Source organism: Garra rufa, chromosome 12, assembly GCF_049309525.1.
Source record: "Garra rufa chromosome 12, GarRuf1.0, whole genome shotgun sequence".
Lineage (NCBI taxonomy): Eukaryota > Metazoa > Chordata > Actinopteri > Cypriniformes > Cyprinidae > Garra > Garra rufa.
In genome coordinates this window covers 13,112,960-13,132,701 of record NC_133372.1, presented here as the reverse complement: position 1 = coordinate 13,132,701, position 19,742 = coordinate 13,112,960, and the positions used below count along the sequence as shown (strand labels likewise).

At 34.7% G+C, this 19,742-nt stretch overlaps 2 protein-coding genes across 3 annotated transcripts; both read right to left on the bottom strand.

The window, feature by feature from the left end:
- Positions 1–42: 42 nt before the first annotated feature.
- Positions 43–12,280, bottom strand: dnpep (aspartyl aminopeptidase). Of its 2 annotated transcripts, none has more exons than XM_073851758.1 (15): positions 12,228–12,280; positions 11,785–11,875; positions 11,391–11,479; positions 9,763–9,876; positions 9,455–9,580; positions 8,957–9,081; positions 8,754–8,838; positions 6,074–6,181; positions 5,616–5,693; positions 5,420–5,500; positions 5,164–5,324; positions 2,888–2,927; positions 2,692–2,793; positions 2,012–2,179; positions 43–323 (listed from the first exon to the last, which is right to left on the bottom strand). In XM_073851758.1, the coding sequence occupies exons 1-15, from the start codon at positions 12,231–12,233 to the stop codon at positions 273–275; spliced, it is 1,425 nt and encodes a 474-aa protein (XP_073707859.1). In that variant the 5' UTR covers positions 12,234–12,280; the 3' UTR covers positions 43–272. The 2 variants fall into 2 exon arrangements, with proteins under 2 accessions (XP_073707859.1, XP_073707860.1); XM_073851759.1 differs by having other exon boundaries at positions 12,119–12,233.
- A 2,178-nt stretch (positions 12,281–14,458) lies between these two features.
- Positions 14,459–18,394, bottom strand: LOC141347323 (uncharacterized). The gene is made up of 2 exons (XM_073852330.1): positions 18,097–18,394; positions 14,459–15,918 (listed from the first exon to the last, which is right to left on the bottom strand). The coding sequence occupies exons 1-2, from the start codon at positions 18,335–18,337 to the stop codon at positions 14,546–14,548; spliced, it is 1,614 nt and encodes a 537-aa protein (XP_073708431.1). The 5' UTR covers positions 18,338–18,394; the 3' UTR covers positions 14,459–14,545.
- Between the last annotated feature and the right edge of the window lie 1,348 nt (positions 18,395–19,742).

Below are 19,742 nucleotides of genomic sequence, written 5' to 3'. Positions count from 1 at the left end.
GCTTAGAAAAACAGCATTAATGGAAGACATGAAAACAAGGCATTATAGTTTTATTGGTTTATTAACAACTTCACAAAGTAGAGTGTATGCTGAAGTGTCACAGTATATGAGTGTGCAAACTCTCCATGTTTCATGTAGACAGGCTGCCCATGTAGACAGACAGATGGCAATGATTGAGAAAATGAATGAGAGTGGAAATAGTGATATTGATTTCCCTATTAATGACATCCATGAATCCCATCTGTGTAGTTCTGGTGAATCCCTCTCATGGTCTAGTCCACAATTACTGTGCTTCGTACAGAGGGAAAGTGCTCAAAGAAACCCTGCATATTAAAGCACAGTTAGAACAGCCCAAAACAGACTAGGTAAACAATCATTAAACAATGCTTAAAGGTACGGTTCACTTAAACATTCATCCTCATGTTGTTTCTTTTTTCCATGATACAGTAAAGTTGAAATTAAAAAAAAAACTTATTGGTCACTCCTTTTTAAGAGATAGTTCATTCAAAAATGAAAATTCTGTCAATAATTACTCGCCCTCATGTCGTTTCAAACTTATAAGATCTTCCTTCATCTTCATAATACAAATTAAGATATTTTCGATGAAATCCGAGAGCTTTCTGAGCCTGCATAGACATCAATGCAACTGACACATTTAAGGCCCAGAAAGGTAGTAAGTACATTATTAAAATAGCCCATGTGCTTTGACGAGCGTTCATGAGAATACCACAATGCGTGTATGCGGTGCTGCTGACGCAGGAGCCGACGTTCTGACATAGAATGTCTATCACTCTTAGTTCATCTTTTTATTCTGGTTTAAATAAGTAAGGCTGGGCAAAATTTTGCATCTTCTCTGTCAAAATATTCAGACATGTTAACGAAGACTCGTAAACAACGCATGCGTTGTGGTACTCTTGTGAACACACGGTGAAGGCTGACACAGAACACAAGAAGTATTCCTGTAGCATTCGGGAAGTAAAAAGTAAAACGCAAAAGTATTCTTGTAGCTTCATAACATTACGGTTGAACCACTGATGTCACATGGACTATTTTATTGATGTCCTTACTACCTTTCTGAGCTTTAAACGTAGTAGTTGTGTTGCTGTCTATGCAGGGTGAAGAAGGGAAGATGAACAAAGGTCTCAGGGGTTTGGAACGACATGAGTAATTTATGACAGAGTTTACATTTTTGGATGAACTATCCCTTTAAAGAGCAGGTCATATAGTATTTTAAAGTGTCCTAATATTGTGTTGGAGTCCCCTACAACAGGTTTAAATGCATCTAAGGTCAGAAAACATTGTAATTTTCTCAGAATAAGTATTTAATATTAGAATTATTTTGCAACGATTTCAAAACGATTTGTTCGAAAGCAGTTTTGAGGTTAAGGTCTGTAAAGCCCTCCTTGGTCAGCTGGCCAAGTCTGTTGTGATTGGTCTTTCTGTGTACAACGCAAGCGAATAGTGTCCAGATCTACAGTTTAGTTGCTAAACTATAAACACTTCACAAGACAATAGTGGTGGATATATTAGCCAAGTGCTAACATGACTAACTGATGAAACAATACAGTTTGTAAACTAAAATATGGCTACATTCTTTATTGTTAAACAAAGTAATTAGAACAACGACAGTCTACATTAATCGACACATTCTTAGGAAATAGTGGGTTCCCAGCGAATTATCAGAACTATTTCAGTAAGACAGTAATATCATGGTTTACATGGAAACAACAATGTTCAAACTCGGGGGCACCATAGAAGTCCATTATATGAAAAGAAACCCTGAAATATTTTACTCAAAAAACATAATTTCCTTACAACTGAAGAAAGACATGAACATCTTGGATCACAAGGGGGTGAGTATATTATCTGTCAGTTTTTGTTCTGAAAGTGAACTACGCCTTTAATTTTTGAAGTATTTATTTAACCATTGTGCTATGCTGAAAATCCTTTACTTTATTTGATGCTTCTGATCAAAAATGATGTACCTTTTGGAAATTGTTTGTAAATTTACCTTAAAGAGGCTGGTGGTCTGGAGAACTCCAGTTGTGCAGCACATTTCACGAATAGAGTGCATGGCAAGTTGAGGTGCCCCGAGATCCAGGACTGCCATTCCTAAACGAGCTGCTAAAATCGGCCCAATGGTTGTTCCACATGGACTGTCATTCCGAACCATCACATCCTGCATGAAAAGAGATTTTACTTAATGAGACAGTAACATATCATGCAGTTTGTAATTTTGTAAGTATCCATTCCACACAGAGAGAAGAGAGCTAATTTCAGTTTTAATAACGCATACAAAGAGGGGTTTATGGTGTCCTGGTGACCAAGGTGAGATTTTCTTTTTTCCCCAAGATTCTTTTTCCTCTTCGGTTTATAAATCCCACACGGTTTTGTGAGCAGCCTGTTGCTAGGAGCAGTGTTCTTGCATTTAGATAGTATGTAGATGGATCACATTCTTTTGATAAAGACAAACATCAACAAACACTCTAAATGCCTACTAACAAAAACAAACCATACAATAGTAATCGATTTCCTTCTCTTGGATTTCCCTTCTTCAGAGTAGTGATGCTAATTTTAGCTTAGATAATGAGGATCACTTTAACTGATTTATATGGCAGAGGATTCTTGGGAAGGACAGATGGTGAAGCAGGATGTAGTGAAATATAAGGGAGGGGGGAATTTTCTGCTTACCTGAAGAGGTACGCCCACTTTTCCGGCAATCTCTCGTAATATGGCAGCAGTTACAGCAGTGGTGGCATAGCGCTGGTTACTGTTAAACTTTATGACTGGACCCTGATCCAGGACACACAATGTGAGAGATTTAGCTGATTGGGCTCTGCTGTGGTCTTCATGAATGTATTGAGAAGGTGTTGGTGTGTGTTGTTACCTTATGAAAAGCAGGCCTGTGGTTCTCCTCATGTTTCTCCCTGTAAGGAGAATCATACATGGGTATAAATCATACACTGCAAAACTGAACACGCACATACAAACATGTGGTTTATGAGGACTCTCCATGGGCGTAATGGGTTTTTTTACTGTACAAACTGTATTTTCTACCCCATTACCTTAAACCTATCCCTCACAAAAACTACTGGCAATTTTTTAAATTTCAGAAAAACAGTTTAGTATGTTTAAGCCATTTGCTTTACAAGGACACAGGAAGTGTGCTGATAAGCCATGTTTATTTTGTAATACCCATGTCATTATGCACAGTTGTGTCCTCATAAACCATGTATTATTAAAACACACACACAGTAATGGCAACTGGAGCAGAAAAAAAGAAATCCCTAAGCAATTCATGTAATTTTTTGCACCCATATACTGCCATTCAAAAATTTGGGATCATATGAAAAAAGACACAATTATATTATATTGTAATAACATTTCACAATATTACTGTTTTTTTCTGTATTTTTGATAAAATAAATGCTTTGATAAGCAGAGACTTTTTAAAAAAAATAAAAACTAACCCCAAACTTTTTAACAACAGTGTACATAATACAAACAACATTATTATATTATATTAAATTATATTACAGTCGAGGTCAAAAGTTTACATCACCCTTTCAGAATCTGCAAAATGTAGGTTATTTTACCAAAATAAGAGGGATCATACAAAATGCATGTTTTTGTTTATTTAGTACAGACCTGAATAAGATATTTCACATAAAATATGTTTACATATAGTCCACAAGAGAAAATAAAAGTTGAATTTATAAAAAAATGACCCTGTTCAAAAGTTTACATCCCTCATGATTCTCAATACTGTGTTGTTATCTGAATGATCCACAGCTGTGTTTTTTTTTTTTTTTTTTTTTTAGTGATAGTTGTTCCAAAAATCTTTGGTTTTCCAGCATTTTTGTGTATTTGAACCCTTTCAAAGACTTTTTGAATTTGAAGATCAGGGTAAATTTAACTTATTTTGTCTTCTAGGAAACAAGTATCTTCTGTAGCTTCTGAAGGGCAGTACTAAATTAACAAAAATGTTATTTAGGCAAAATAAGGCAAAATGTACTCATCTCCATTCTGTTCAAAAGTTTTCACCCTTCGGCTCTTAATGCATCGTTTTTCTTTCTGAAGCATCAGTGAGTGTTTGAACCTTGTGTAATAGTTGCATATGAGGCCCTCAGTTGTCCTCAATGTGAAAAGATGGATCTTAAAATCATACAGTTATTGTTGGAAAGGGTTCAAATACAAAAAAAGCTGAAAAACCTAAAGAACTATCACTAAAACAAAAACACAGCTGTGGATCATTCAGGTAAGAACACAGTATTTAGAAATTAAGGGGATGTAAACTTTTTAACAGGGTCATTTTCATAAATTAAATTATTATTTTCTCTTGTGGATTATCTGTGAACATCTTAAATGTGAGATATCTTATTCAGGTCAGTACTAAATAAACAATAAAATGCATTTTGCATGATCTCTCTTATTTTGGTAAAAATAAATGAACATTTTGCAGATTCTGAAAGGGTGATGTAAATTTTGGCCTCAACTGTATATTATATTATGTTATATTATATTATATTGTATTATACACACAATACCTATATGCACATACTGCTGTTCAAAAGTTTTTTTTATAATTCTCATATGCTCACCATTAAATCTCTTAGGCTGAATTTAATTTAAAAAAACTGACAATTTCAATAAAATATAAATAAAAAATAGAATGTATCCCTGTGATGGCACATTACTATCATACGATACTTCAGAAATCATTCTAATATGCTGATTTGGTGCTTAAGAAACATTTCTATCAACATTGTTTTCAACACTAATATGTTGGAAACAATTAAACTTCTTAATATTTTTGTGGAAACAGCAATACATTTGTTTTAGAATTATTTGATGAAAAGAAAGGAGATTTTTTTTGTAACAATGTATAAGTCAAAACTCATTTTATGCAAAACATTTTTTTCTTTAAAAAAATAAATAAAAAAATCTCACTGACCCCAAGCTTTCGAATGGTAGTTTTTGAATGGTGTTTTTTTCCTAATAAAACTTTAAAATTTTTGATATTCCCAGGTGTTTCTCATGACTGGGAAATTTGATCATTATTAAAACATAACAAATTCCGGTGTCACCATATTGTACCAGTAAAAACTGTCTAATTCAAGTGTTACCATAGAGACAAACAAGTTGCCATAGTGATAGACTGACTGGTAGTTAGGGTGTGCAGCATGTGCCATGTCCGCACTGATCATGTAGGACAGTGGCACTGCCTCCTGAAAGGCGGTGAGATTATCAGAGGTCGAAGCTAGACGCCGCAGAATCAACTCAGTCAGGTTAGACTGAGCTCCCTGAGCGCTTTCAGATCCCACCTACAGAAAAACAAAATCGGCAAATTATTTGGGTGAGGAAACTAGAGAGCAATGGATTTAGAATCTGCATTAAACATTTGCGTTTTGTGTCTCACCTCTTCATTGTCATACAGGGTAACCATACGGATGTTTGGATCTTTTGCCAGAGAATCAGGTGTGCTGGAGTCCATGAGAGCCTGGGAGAAAGAACATAATTATGTTTTAATTATTCATCATCACTTCTCAGATCATTTCTGAGTGGGTGAATGGCTGAATATTTAATAAGATGTTGCTCTCTGTGTTCTGTCGTACCGTGAGAGCACAGAAACAACTGTGCAGGTTGTCTAGACGAGGAGAGAAGATGAATTCTTCATAGACACCTCCTAGTGCCTGCAGAGAACAAAAACATGTCACAACTCATGATAATCAGTTAAAAAGCCCCGGTGAGAACCCGCTCCTGATGCTCTTGACAGTTATTTTATGTGTAAATCATATGGAAATGAGAGCTATTAGAGCTCTTAGTCTTGTTCCTTCGAGATTCTCCAAAGTAATGTTTCATTCCGCTGGTAGTCCCACTCTCACATTTAAAGGCTTTTCTTCAGTCGGGTAAAAATAACAGCAATCCTCTTTGCTGAGCACAAATGTACCCTGCATACTAATCCTCTTTATGTCAGCACAATTTTGTGCAAAACCTCAAAAAAAGAAAAAGACTAGAAAGCAAAAGTGAAATCTTTTGGGTATTTGTCTAACATGAAGACAAAGCGACTTACGCCAGGCTGCGTGTCTGCCAGACAGAGCTCAAAGTCCAGTAAAGCATTTGGCTCGACCCCGAGCTGTCCACACAGCATCTGGATCAGCGCAGGGTGATGCTTCTCTGCCTGAACACAGCAAAATAATTAGACACGTGTTCATAAAACATTTTATAGTGAAAGGTTAAGTTTACTTGAGGGATAAAAAAAATATCCTGATAATTAGCTTACTCCTATGACATTCTTTTTTCAGTGGAAAAGAAGTTGTGGTCTTTGAGGAATTTTCCAGGATTTTTCTCTATATAGTGGACTTCAATGGGGATTTATGGGTTGAAGGTCCAAATTGCTGTTTCAATGCAGCTTCAAAGTGTCTTATCTAGTGAAACTATTGGTCATTTTCTAAAACAAACAATTTAACCACAAATGCTCATCTTGCACTAGCCCTGCAATGCGTGTCTATGACGTGTCTAAGTTTTTTATCTGTGTACTCTGGTTTAAAAAGGTAGAATAGGGTGAAAAGCTCTCATCTAATTTTCTCCTCTAACTTCAAAATCATCCGACATTATTTTACCTTTTTCTGTAAAGGGAGTTTGACTATGTTTGCACGTCCGTTAGTACTTACGCCCACTTCACGTATGACCTTTCCAACGTGACTACGCTATCACTTGAAGTCGAGCTAGAGGAGGACAAGCATTTGTGGTTAAAAAGTATATAAAATTTTGATTAATTACATTTTTTTTTAAGAAAATGACAGATCGCTTCGCTACATAAGACCCTTATTCCTCAGATAAGATCGTGTAGAGCAGGGTTGCCCAAACTCGGCCCTGGGGGGCCGGTGTCCTGCAGAGTTTAGATCCAACTTTCCTCAACACACCTACAGGAAAGTTTCTAGTATGCCTAGTAAGAGCTTGATTAGCTGGTTCAGATGTGTCTAACTGGGGTTAAAGCTAAACTCTGCAGGACACTGTCCCTCTAGGATCGAGAGAGCCCTTTGAATCTGCATTGAAACTGTATTTTAGACCTTCAACCCATTGGGTCCCATTAAAGTCCACTACATGGAGAAAAATCCTGGAATGTTTTCCACTAAAACCTTAATTTGTTTTTGACTGAACATCTTGGATGACATGGGGGTGAGCAAATTATCAGGAATTTTTTATTCTGCAGGTGAACTAATCCTTTCAGGACAGGTTACCTATTGCTTTAAAAACATATGTAACCCTGGATCACAAAACCAGTCATAAGGGTAATTTCTTGAGAACTGAGATTTATCTCATCAATAAGCTTTTCATTGATGTATGGTTTGTAAGAAAAGGACCATATTTGGCTGAGATACAACTATTCAAAAATCTGGAAACACTGAGAAAATCGTCTTTAAAGCTGTCCAAATTAATAATATATTTAGGCTAAAACAATTTACAAAATATCTTAATGGAACATGATCTTTACTTAATATCCTAATGATTTTTGGCATTAAAAATTGGTAATTTTGACCCATACAATGTATTTTTGGCTATTGCTACAAATATGCCCATGTGACTTATGACTGGTTTTGTGGTCCAGGGTAATATATTTGTCTTAGATCGGAAAACAGTCAGTATTTTATTGTGCATGTTCATGTCCCCTATTTATACATTTAGATGTATCTTTAAAATGATTAATATTGTAATCTTAAAGCATAGTTCACCCAAAAATGTGATTTACTCACCCCTAAGCCATCTTAGGTGTATATGCCTATCTGGCAGTGAGTGGCTGTTGATATTCAATGGTCCAGTAGAAGAATTTAAAGGGACATTTTTGCTCAAAAATGAAAATCCTGTCATCAGTTACTAACCATTCATCAACACACATAACACACAGAAGCTTGTGCTTGGCAAACTCAAAGGTGCTTGCTTAGGGTTTATTCTAGCATATCACACAAGCATGCTTGAACTTCCTTAAGAAGTGAGGTTTGATGTGGTCAATGTGTCTGCACTGATCATTGTGTATTTGTGAATAAAAGTCTAAAATAAATCTACTACTTGATTTATATGAATTACACTCATGTTTTCATGAACTTTTTGAAGTTTTAATATTTTGATGGAAATGACTTTTAATTTTGTCATGTGTGTTTTGAAGATGAATAAAAGTTTTATGGGTTTGAAACGACATTAGTAAATGATGGAAACTATCCTTTTAATATTGGTGCATCCCTTTTTTTACAATGTAATACATTATGTTGCAGAATAAGGTGTAGTAAGATGGCCGTATGTTACTAACTTTGTAAGTAACTAGTAAACCAATGCCTTTCTTTAAAATTTACAAGTTACTTTCTCAAATAAATAACGCAAATTGAGAGAAACTAGGAGTATAGCGGCACTTCCTTCACTTTTAGTGTGAATGAGCCTTTACAGCTGCCAAAAATATACCTATGGGATTTTTTGTATTAAAAAAACAAAACAAATAAGCAAGCCCAGCTCAGGTGACAAAATGGAACACAAAAGTAATGTAATATATTACTTTACATAAAAAGTAACTAAGTAAAGTAGTAAGTACAATATTGTAATGCATTACTTTTAGAAATAACTTTTCCCAACACTGATCAGAAAAATATCAGTTTTTAACTTAAATTATCAGCCTAAAATTATTTATTATCATTTGATTGCACAGGAAGTGTGTCTTGTGTGGTTTTGTACACCTAAACTATTAATTTGTGTGATCTTACAACGGATGTTGCATTACAGGCATCTCCACAGGAGGCAGATCCTGTTTCCAGCTCTTCCTGTATGGCAGTGGCCAGGAAAGGCGCTCTACAAAAGACACAGAAATACAGATAGATACAAAAAAAAATCAGCAGCACTCCAGCATGATTACAACATCTGTCTTGTCCCTCCATCTGTCATTTCCTATGCATAAATAATTGCTTACAGGTGGTTTTCCTTGTTAGGTCCAAAAGAGTCGTTGATGTCTCTCTGAAGGTGAATGGCCAGATGGGGGATCCTGAGGATGGGACGGGGAACATGAACCAGACGCTGCACCAGCTTGCCTTCACTCTGTACACAAACATACAAACAGACAACAATGGTAAAAGTTATTTATTAATTTTATTAATTTTTTATTTGATAATGTCAGATAACTTTGACAGAAAGTTATGTAATAAACATGGTCAGATCAAATTTTTGGTCTCAAATTTTTACTGGTAGTCTAATTTTTGGGTATAATATGTCACAGTTTAGTTTATTTTGCTATCCTCACTTACATAAATGAACTAGTGTCCTGCACCTACTAGTAAAAATATCAAAAATTATATCTGGTGTCTGAATAATTTTTGGTTTGACTGTATATAACTAAAGATCATCAACAATAAAAATTTTTAAAGGAACCTGGGTATGTTTTATATTTCTGTATCACATTACAGAGGTTTACCTTAACGATGACACGACCTGCGATGGTCAGGTCACGATCAAACCAGGTGTTCCAGATTCCTCCTCCATAGCACTCCACTCCAATCTGCAAGATGCCTAATTTTGTCTTCTTAGAGCGTGGCTTCACCTAAGCACACATGCATGAGAAATTACGAATGATACCTGCATACATCCTCTACTTACATTAATGTGGAATACAGTTATCTGTCTGCTATAATTGTAATTACTATACAAAGCTACAGAACACTCAGAGAACATATGATATTTTATCTATCTCAAAGCCCTTTCACTTCTGTTTATTCTTCTCACCCTCAGACATGGACTGTCCGTATGAGCCCCGATCATGGAAAAGCCATTTCCAGGCTTGTAGAGCCCACCGACAGCAAAGGCAATAATCGTGGAGTAATTCCTGGTTACAAAATACTGGTAAGAGAAAGATTACAGTTAATACAGTGAAAACATATTTGATATAAGCAGCATTGAGTTTTTTCTTATTCTATATAGAAATAACAGAATAAGCTACATAAGTGCAAAGATATTTTATATTATAATATGTATAATTATTATTATAATATGCAACTTTAGAAGTCATTCCCACAGCTGTAGGGGTTTATTAAAGAAATAGTTTATCCAAATATTACATTTTGCTGTAAATTTACTCAAGCTCAGTTCATCCTGAAGAGAGGAAATTTATAAATAAAGTCATTATGTTTGTTTTCGTTGCACACAAAGAGTGGTAACACAGAGAGTAACCATCACTCAGACTTCAACAAAAATATCTTAAAGGATAAGTTCACTTCCACAATAAAATTTACAGATAATTTACTCACCCCCTTGTCATCCAAGATGTCCATGTCTTTCTTTTTTTTTTTTTGAGAAAAACTTTTCAGGAATTATCTCCATATAGTCAACTTCTATGGTGCTCACGAGTGTAAACTTCCAAAATGCAGTTTAAATGCAGCTTCAAAAGGCTCTAAACGATCCCAGCCGAGGAAGAAGCATCTTGTCTAGCGAAACAATCTGTTATTTTCTAAAAAAAATTGTCAATTTATATACTTTTTAACCTCAAATGATGATCTTGTCTAGCTCTGTGTGTTCCGGTTCAAGACAGTTAGGGTAGGTCAAAAAACCCATTTTCTTCTCCAACTGAAAAATCACCCTACATTGCCATTTTTGTAAAGGCCGTTGGATCTTCTTTGCATTTTCACTTAGTAAACACTGGGTGGGTACTTCTGCAGAGATGTAGGACGATTTTGAAGTTGGAGGAGAAAATGAGAAGGGAGTTTTTCAACCTACCCTAACTGCATTGAACCAGTCTACAAAGAGTTCACGCAGAGCTAGAAAAGACAAGTATTTAAGGTTAAAACGTATATAATATATATATTTTTTTTTTTAGAAAATAACCTTAATCTTTTCGCTAGATAATACCCTTCTTCCTCAGCTGGGATCGTTTAGAGCCCTTTGAAACTGCATGGAAGCTGCATTTTGGAAGTTCAAACACACGGGCACCATAGAAGTCCACTATATGGAGAGAAATCCTGAAATGTTTTCCTCAAGAAACATAATTTCTTTATGACTGAAGAAAGAAAGACATGAACATCTTGGATGGCAAGGGGGTAAATTATATGTACATTTTTGTTCTGGAGGTGAACTTCTTTAATTTGTGTTCCGAAGAAGAACAATGTTCTTACGGATTTGGAACGACATGAGGGTGAGTAATTAATGACAGAATTTTCATTTTTGGGTGAGCTTTTCAATTCACAAGATGCTAATTGTGTCGTGTAGATTATTGTGATGTTTTCATCCACTACAGAGGATCCACTGATAAGCAAGTAATGTAATGCTAAATTTCTCCAAATCTTTTCAGATGAAGAAACACACACACACACACACACACACACACACACACACACACACACACACACACACACACACACCTTATTGGCAGGTTTAATGTCCCAATGCTCAGCCTCTTTGAGCTCAGTAAAACCAGCCTTCAGCAGGCGAGATTTACACTCCTCCACCACTGCGAAACAAGTAAGAAAGGAGGAAAAAGACATGCAGGATTAAGTAAAAGTTAGATATACAGACTCCAGTACATTTCAGTACAATCCTTACATGACGGTGAATTTACAATACCTGTAATCTAACATTAGGGAAAAAGTCAAAGAACGTTCTATCAAAGTCTTAATCAAGATCTGTTGTCAATATCTGGAGCTGTATCAGCCAGTCACGAACAATGTCCAAAACAATATCTAGTTAGGCTGTAAAGCTGGTTTATCATATTATCAAAGCGCAATATACAGCATTTCAGTCCCGTGTCATTCTTACCATGGTATGGTGAAACTCCTTTATTGACAAAATTAAGAAACTCTTTGGCAGCAGCCTGCACAGCTTCTTTGGAGCTTTTCATGATGAAAGACTTTGTAAAACATACAATATAAGCACAGACAAAGAAAGCAGTCAGTCATATGCACAGATAGTATTTCAGATGAGCTAACAGTTACTGCTTTGGTGAAGGCGTAAAACTAATGTATTGTTGTTTCGGAGATTATTATTATCATACTTTAGTAAACTAATACACATGACGTAAATGTCTGAGTAAGTTAATGACACAAAAAAAAATACAAATGCAAAAAACAACAATTACACAATCGACACTAACATAACCAGACAACAGATGCAGAATACAGGAAATCCGACGCGAGGGAAAACTACACAATTCTCTGCAAAAAGGCACAGTACTTTTAAAGTTAATCGCCCAGCTTCCCTACCTGCATATATGAAGAAGTGGACTTTCACATTCACAAAAAAATGCAGGAAGCAATGGGGATTTGCTGTAATCTGGTAGTAATAGGCGGCCCTCTAGTGGTTGGAGGTGCAATAACTCCTATACTTTAGAAACAAAAGGGCCATTTAACTTCATTTGTAAAAATGTATGTCATTATATAAGTACTAAATATCAAATTTCAAGTAATTCATAAGATGACTCAAAATACAATTAGCAATATGCTATTTAGTTACATTGTACACAGGGTTGTCGCTATAATTCACAGGACCTGGGACAACATTTATATATATATTGTCTCTTTTCATATTTTAATGAAATGTTTAGATTTGTAAAATAAAATATTATAAGTAATAAAAAATGGCAACTATTCAACCATTAAGATTAAAAAATGTCAAGATAAAAGCAAGTAAATTAGTATAAAGTATTTGTGCATTTGTTTATTTTATTTTGTAGAGTTAAGTGTTTCTTAATGTTATTTGCAAAAAAAAACAAAAAAACCTTATTATATCATAGGATAATGTACCATGAACTTAAGCTTTGTCAGGGAAAAACATCAGATGATACCAGTAAACATGCGTTTGCAGTTGAGGACAAAACTTTACATATGCCTTGCAGAATCTGCAAAATGTTAATCATTTAACAAAATAAGATTGATCATACTAAATATTTTTTTTATTTAGTACTAATCTGAAAAAGATATTTAAATAAAAGATGCTTAAATATAGTCCACAGGAGAAAATAATAGTTCAGCATTTATAAAAATGACCCCGTTCAAAAGTTTACACACGCTTGATTGTTAATATTGTGTTGTTACCTGAATAATCCACAGCTGTGTTTTTGTTTAGTGATAGTTGTTAATGAGTCCCTTGTTTGTCCTGAACTGTTAATCTGCCAGCTGTTCTTCAGAAAAATCCTTTAGGTCCCATAAAAAATTTTTCAGCATTTTTGTGTATTTAAACCTTTTCCAACAATTACTGTAGACCCATCTTTTCACACTGAGGACAACTGAGCGACTCATATGCAACTATTACAGAAGGTTCATAGGCTCACTGATGCTTCAAAATGAAACGTGATGCATTAAGAGCCAGGGGTAAAAACTTTGAATTTGAAGATCAGGGTGAAGTTAACTTATTTTGTTTTCTGGGAAACGTGCATCTTTTGTAGCTTCTGAAGGGCAGTACTAAATGAAAAAAGCATCAGTGAGCGTATGAGGGTTTGAAATACACAGAAATGCTGAAAACGAAAGAATTTGTGGGACCTGAAGAATTCTGAAGAGAACAGCGGGCAGTTTAACTGTTCAGGACAAACAAGGGACTCATGAAAACTATCATTAAACAAACAAAAAACAGCTGTGGATCATTCAGGTAACAACACAGTATTAAGAATCAAGAGAATGTAAACTTTTGAACAGGGTCATTTTTATAAATTCAACTATTATTATCTCTTGTGGACTGTATGTAAACGTCTTTTATGTGAAATACCTTATTCAAGTCAGTACTAAATGCGAAAAACATGCATTTAGGATGATCCCTCTTATTTTGGTCAAATAATTAACATTTTGCAGATTCTGCAAGGTGTATGCAAGTTTTTGACCTCAACTATAGATTGACATCTAAAGCAGAACAATATCCCTATTTAACATACATAATTCCAAGTTCAGGTATTATTTAATAGTCTTGCTCTCACATCAATTTTTTGAGACATAGCTCTGTAATAGATCAGATCATTTGTGTCCGCATTAAATCAAAACTGGAAACCCTTAAAGGGATAGTTCACCCAAAAATGAAAATTTTGTCATCAATTACTCACCCTCATGCTCCAAACCCTGTCATCTTCAGAACACAAATGAATATATTTTTGATTAAATCAGAGCTTTCTGACCATTCATAAACCTCATTGAAACTATCAAGTTCAAGGCCTAGAAAGGTAGCAAGAACATTGTTAAAATAGTCCATGTGACATCAATGGTTCAACCGTAATGTTACGAAGCTACAAGAATATGTTTTGTGTGCAAAGAAAATAAAAATAACAACATTATACAATTTCTTCCCCTCAATTGTTCCTGACTACCTTTCTGGGCCTTGAGCACGGTAGTTGCATTGCTGTCTATGAAGGGTCAGGAAGCTGTAGCTAAATGTAGTCGTTTTTTTTTTTTACTGTGAACTGTACACATTTACTTTAACGTTACACAAATAAACAGATACAGAACTGAAGTGATTTTTCAGCATTTTTTTTATTGCAACATGGAATGAGACAACAATAAAGGATATGCAGTTCACATTTAGTCTGTTTTATGTCAGTTTACAGTTTCATAACACTGGGGCACATATTAGTCAGGGCACAGCACACAGTCACAACCTTGTCAAGGAACATCATGTCGTCGTCATCTTCACATGGGGCTATCATGCTCATTGGTACGGACTCATTTAGCATGGTGTACTTTGTTCGCACACATCCAATAAGCCTGTTCAAGTGAACCTTGAGGTGAGCTATTTTACGAGTCTCCTCCTCATCTTTTGGAACCAGCTTTTGCCTTTTCACCTCTGCGCACATTAGTCCGACATTCTCCCTGATGTCAAATCCTCGATCCATCAAAACCAGGTCTCCAGGTAATAGTTTATCAACAAGCCCACTGCTCTCAATCACTTCCTTGTCACTGACACCATCTCCCCACCCTTTAGAAACAAAAGCAATAGCTCCACGTGGGGTAATGCCAATGAGATACTTCAGCGTGTGCTTTTGCGAAGATGTCCGTGCTGTAGCTCTCTGACTTGACGCTCTCTGAGCGTTAATTTCAAAGCAGTCCACAATTACTGCAACGTGATTGCCGAAAGCTTCTACAAACGGTTGTACCATGCTGCCCTTTAAGCAATATCTCTCTGGCCAGTGCACCAAAGGGCTGAGGTGTGTAAACATTGCACATATGGTGTCTCTGAAAGTGCTGGCCACAGTCTTTTGATCTATGCAGAAAAGGTGTGCAATGTGCTGGATCGGCAGATTCAGCTTTAGGCGCATCAGAGTTAAGAAGAGCATATGAAAAGGGGAAAGTTTGGGGTCCGTCTGTGGTAGGCAGGGTTCAAGCTGCGTCAGCACACCCATCATGACGGGAAAACACGGGAGCCCAGTGTAGTACTTGACTTTCTCATCATCATCTCTCAAAAAATCCTCTGACATTGTCTTTTGGGAGACCTCTTCCTTTAGTAACTCATTCTCTTCTAATAATCGGTTAATTTCTTCACGTCTACAGCTACAAAAACCACATTCCTTCTCTTCTTCAAGGTTATTTGTTGGTGCAGCTTCATCCATCTGTAACCTCTGTGAATCATCAACTGATGGTGGATCTTCATCTGATGGTGAATCTACCTCCAGTGTTATATCTTCATCCAGTGTTATATCTTCATCAGATGGTGCATCTTCTTCCTGTGGTGCATCTTCATCCGGTGGTGCATCTTCATCCGGTGGTACATCTTCATCTGGAGGTACATCTTCATCCATCTCCAATTTCAGGTTTTGAGCTGGTGATGTTGCAGTTTCAGCACTGTTTTGTGCGGGACGTTTTTGTTTTATCCTTTGGCTGAACCGCTCAGGATGCGCTGCTTTGACTTCTGTGTGCCCGAGATGTAATGATGGTACCCAGTCAGGATGACACTCAAGCATTTCATAGGCTGGTTTGCCTGATTAAAAAGAAAAGACAACATGTCTACGATTACTCACACTAATAGTCAAACATACTAACAGTTAGAGATAATCAAGATTTTTTAATGGTAAAAAAAGTTAAATATTTTTACTATTTAAAATAGATGTCTTCTATTAGTCCAAATGTTTTTGAAAAAAGCCTCTTCTGTTCACAAAGCATGCATTTATTTGATCCCAAGTACAGCAAAAACAGTACACTTCTTAAATATTTTTTAAAAAGAACTGTTTTCTTTTTGAATATATTTTAAAATGTAATTTATTCCTGTTAAAGCTTAATTTTTAGCATTATTACTTCATTATCACGTTTGTGAAATATTAGAGTTTCAAATAAAGCGTTTCAATACAGAATTTATTCCTGTGATTTCCTGCAGTCATTACTCCAGTCTTTAGTGTCACATGATCCTTCAGAAATCATTCTAATATTCAGATTCGCTGCTCAAAAAACATTTATTATTATTATTATTATGTTGAAAACAGTTGAGTAGACATTTTCAGGGTTTTGATGAATACAAAGTTCAGAAGAACAGCATTTATCTTAAATAGAAACCTTTGTAACATTATAAATATCTTACCACTTTTGCTCAATTTAAAGCATCCTTGCCTAATGAAAGTATTCATTTCTATAATTTCTTTCCCCCTAAAAAATTATACTGACTCAAAGCTTTTGAATGTTATAGTGTATGTTACAAAAGTTTTTTATTTCAGATAAATGCTGACCTTTGGATATTTTTATACATCATAGGATTCTGAAAAAAGTACTCAATTGTTTTAAATATTGATAATAATAATAATAATAAAATAATAGCTATAATGTTTCTTGAACAGAAAATCAGCATATTAAAATGATTTCTGAAGACTGGAGTAATGATGCTGAAAATTTAGCTTTGATCACAGTAATAAACTACATTTTAAAACATATTCGAATAGAAAACATTTTTTTTAATAGTAAAAATATTTCAAAATTGTACTATTTTGGTTCAAATAAATTCAGGCTTGGTGAGCAGAAGAGACTTTTTAAAAAAACAAAAAATCTGACTGTTCAAAAACTTTTGACTGGTAGTGTATTTTAAAATGTTGTTCATGCTTGTGATGGCAAAACAGAGTTAAATTAAAGTCTTAATTACTCAAATGATGCTTAAAAATCATCACTTAATTTATATAATATAATATAATGGGAAAATGTTTTTGCATTTTTATAAAAGCCCTCACGTCACTTTTGATCATGTTATTGCGTTCTTACTGAAAACATGTGTGCATTTAAATCTTACACTGCTGTTTAAAATTGTAGGTTCTCAAGCAAGACATTAAACAGCAAAAACTGTTTTTCAACATTGTAACGTGTATTTTGATCACCAAATCAGCATATTAGAATGATTCCTGAAGGAACATGTGACACTAAAGACTGGAGTAACGATGCTGAAAATGTAGCTTTGATCACATGAATAAACTAGATTTTAAAATATTCAAATAGAAAACATTTATTTGAAAATTTTGACTGGTAGTGTATTTTAAAATGTTATTCATAGTGTGATGGAAAAGCTGAATTACTCTGGTAATTAACGTTACTCTGCTTAGATAAAATCATCAATATGCTGATTTGATCCCTAATTATTATCACTTAATTTATAATGCTTGTTATTATCAATGTGTGGGAAAAATGTTTTTGCATTTTTTTATGAAAGCCTTTATCCCTTTTGATCATTGCGTTCTTACTGAAAACATGTGTATGTAGGTTCTCAAGCAAGACATTAAACAGCAAAAACTTCAACATTGATAATAGTAACATGTTTCTTGAGCACCAAATCAGCATAATAATGATTTCTGAAAGTTCCTGTGACACTAAAGACTGAAGTAAAGGCTGCAGGAAATCAAACAAATTCTGTATTGAAACGCTTTATTTTTAAACTGTAATACTATTTCACAAAACAACTATTTTACTGTTTTATACAACAATAAATAAACGCAAATAAAAGCAGCCTTTGTTATTCTTTCAGAACTATTTAAAAACCGTTAGATTTTGACCGCTAACGTTAGTGTTTCTATTTATTTACAGCCAGCTACGTTAGTTGTGCAAAGTTAGCTGTGTTGCTCTTCGCCATGTTTGCATTGCTAGCGGCAACCACTCAACAGTTAGGTGTGCTTTGATTATAGCTTACCTGAGAGAAAATGCCGTGAACACACAAACATGTGTCGGGAAATGTTGTCGAAGGTGATGTCTTTGCGTTTCACAGCTGATATCCATGCCATGCGACGCCTCTTTGTTAACTCGGCGATCTGAGTTCCAAGGTGTTGTTTCCAAGCTGGAAAGCTGAAAAAACGCACTCCATGTAAGATGCGTTTTCCATACCGGTCCTGAGAACGATTGTTGCAGTTGATTACACAGCAAGAGTTCACCATTCCTGCGTGTTTATGTTGTGTAATAACAGAAACTCTGATGTCTGCCTGCTGTCTCTATAAAGCTTCCGTGTCTAAAAATCCCATAATGCTTTGCGTTGCTTACTTCAGCTGGCGTCACGTTCTCATTTTCTAAAATAAAATATTTGGGGCATTCTACAGAATTGGTGCAAACTGCTGTCCTACAACCAAAAAACACATTTAAAAGGCATTTAAGTATTCAAATCGTTGGTATTTATTAAGATCCTTCTATTATGCTTTGAAACCCGCAATACAATTTAAAATATCAGTAAGCCTATCCTATAAAATCATAATTTATTTGGAACTTTCACTTTCAATCTTTTTGAAGTTAAAAGTGAAGGTTATGAAACATTTTATATTTTAGTCTATTAAATGAGACTGACTATAACTACACCCCTAAATTTTGATCAGGAAATATTTATGTTGTCACTGTCTCTCATGGTTAGTATATAGGCCCCATCATTTTGAGGTAAATCTGTGTGTAACTTTTAAGGAATGTCACTACCCAACACTTTTTTTTTTTTTTTTTTTGCAATTAAACACACTTTTGTGGGTGTTATTCCATAATATTTAGTTATCTGTACAACTGTTCAGAACTGTGCTAGCTAAATTTTGATAGTGGCATCATTGTTTTTTGAGTGTTATTCCATAAACTTTAGTTTTTATTCGTGTACAACTGTTCAGAACTGTGCTAGCTAACCATGTCCTGATTAGCATCTTTGCGTTGGGCCCAAAAGTATATAAAATTGTGACTACCATAATGGTCACGGCTGAAACGTCATCATTGTTTAGTGACACAAGTGAACACATAATTGTTTATTTAGGGGAAATAACATTTTAGTACAGTTATTCACATTTTTTGTATTTTAATGTTTTTGTAGTGTTTTAGTAAATTCTTTAATGTGATGTGGTCGCTACCAAAACATTATTGTCACTACCAATGACCGAAACATGATGTTTTGTCAAAAATAAAGTATATTGAATTATCAACTAAGATGTTGTGATAGTGTTTGGTTCAATGTATATTCAAATTAAAGAATTGTGTTTGAAATCAGTATAATCAACTTTTGGATTTTACAAAGAAAAATAAGATCCAAAATAAAACAAATCTCATAAATCACACTTGAAATATTGTTAAAATTGTAATTGTTATTGATTTGCCTCTGATAACTTTTTAATAATATAGCAAAAATATATATACAAGGTAAATGTAAGCAAAAAAAGTTAATATAATCCTTCTTATTAAATTATATATTACTGTGTTTTGGTAGTAACACATTTGAGGAGAGGACAAATATTCTAAAATTTTCTGAAAATACAATATGAGAATTAACTGCATAATTACTAGAAATATGTACCTTGGAGATTATACAATTTGCATACATTG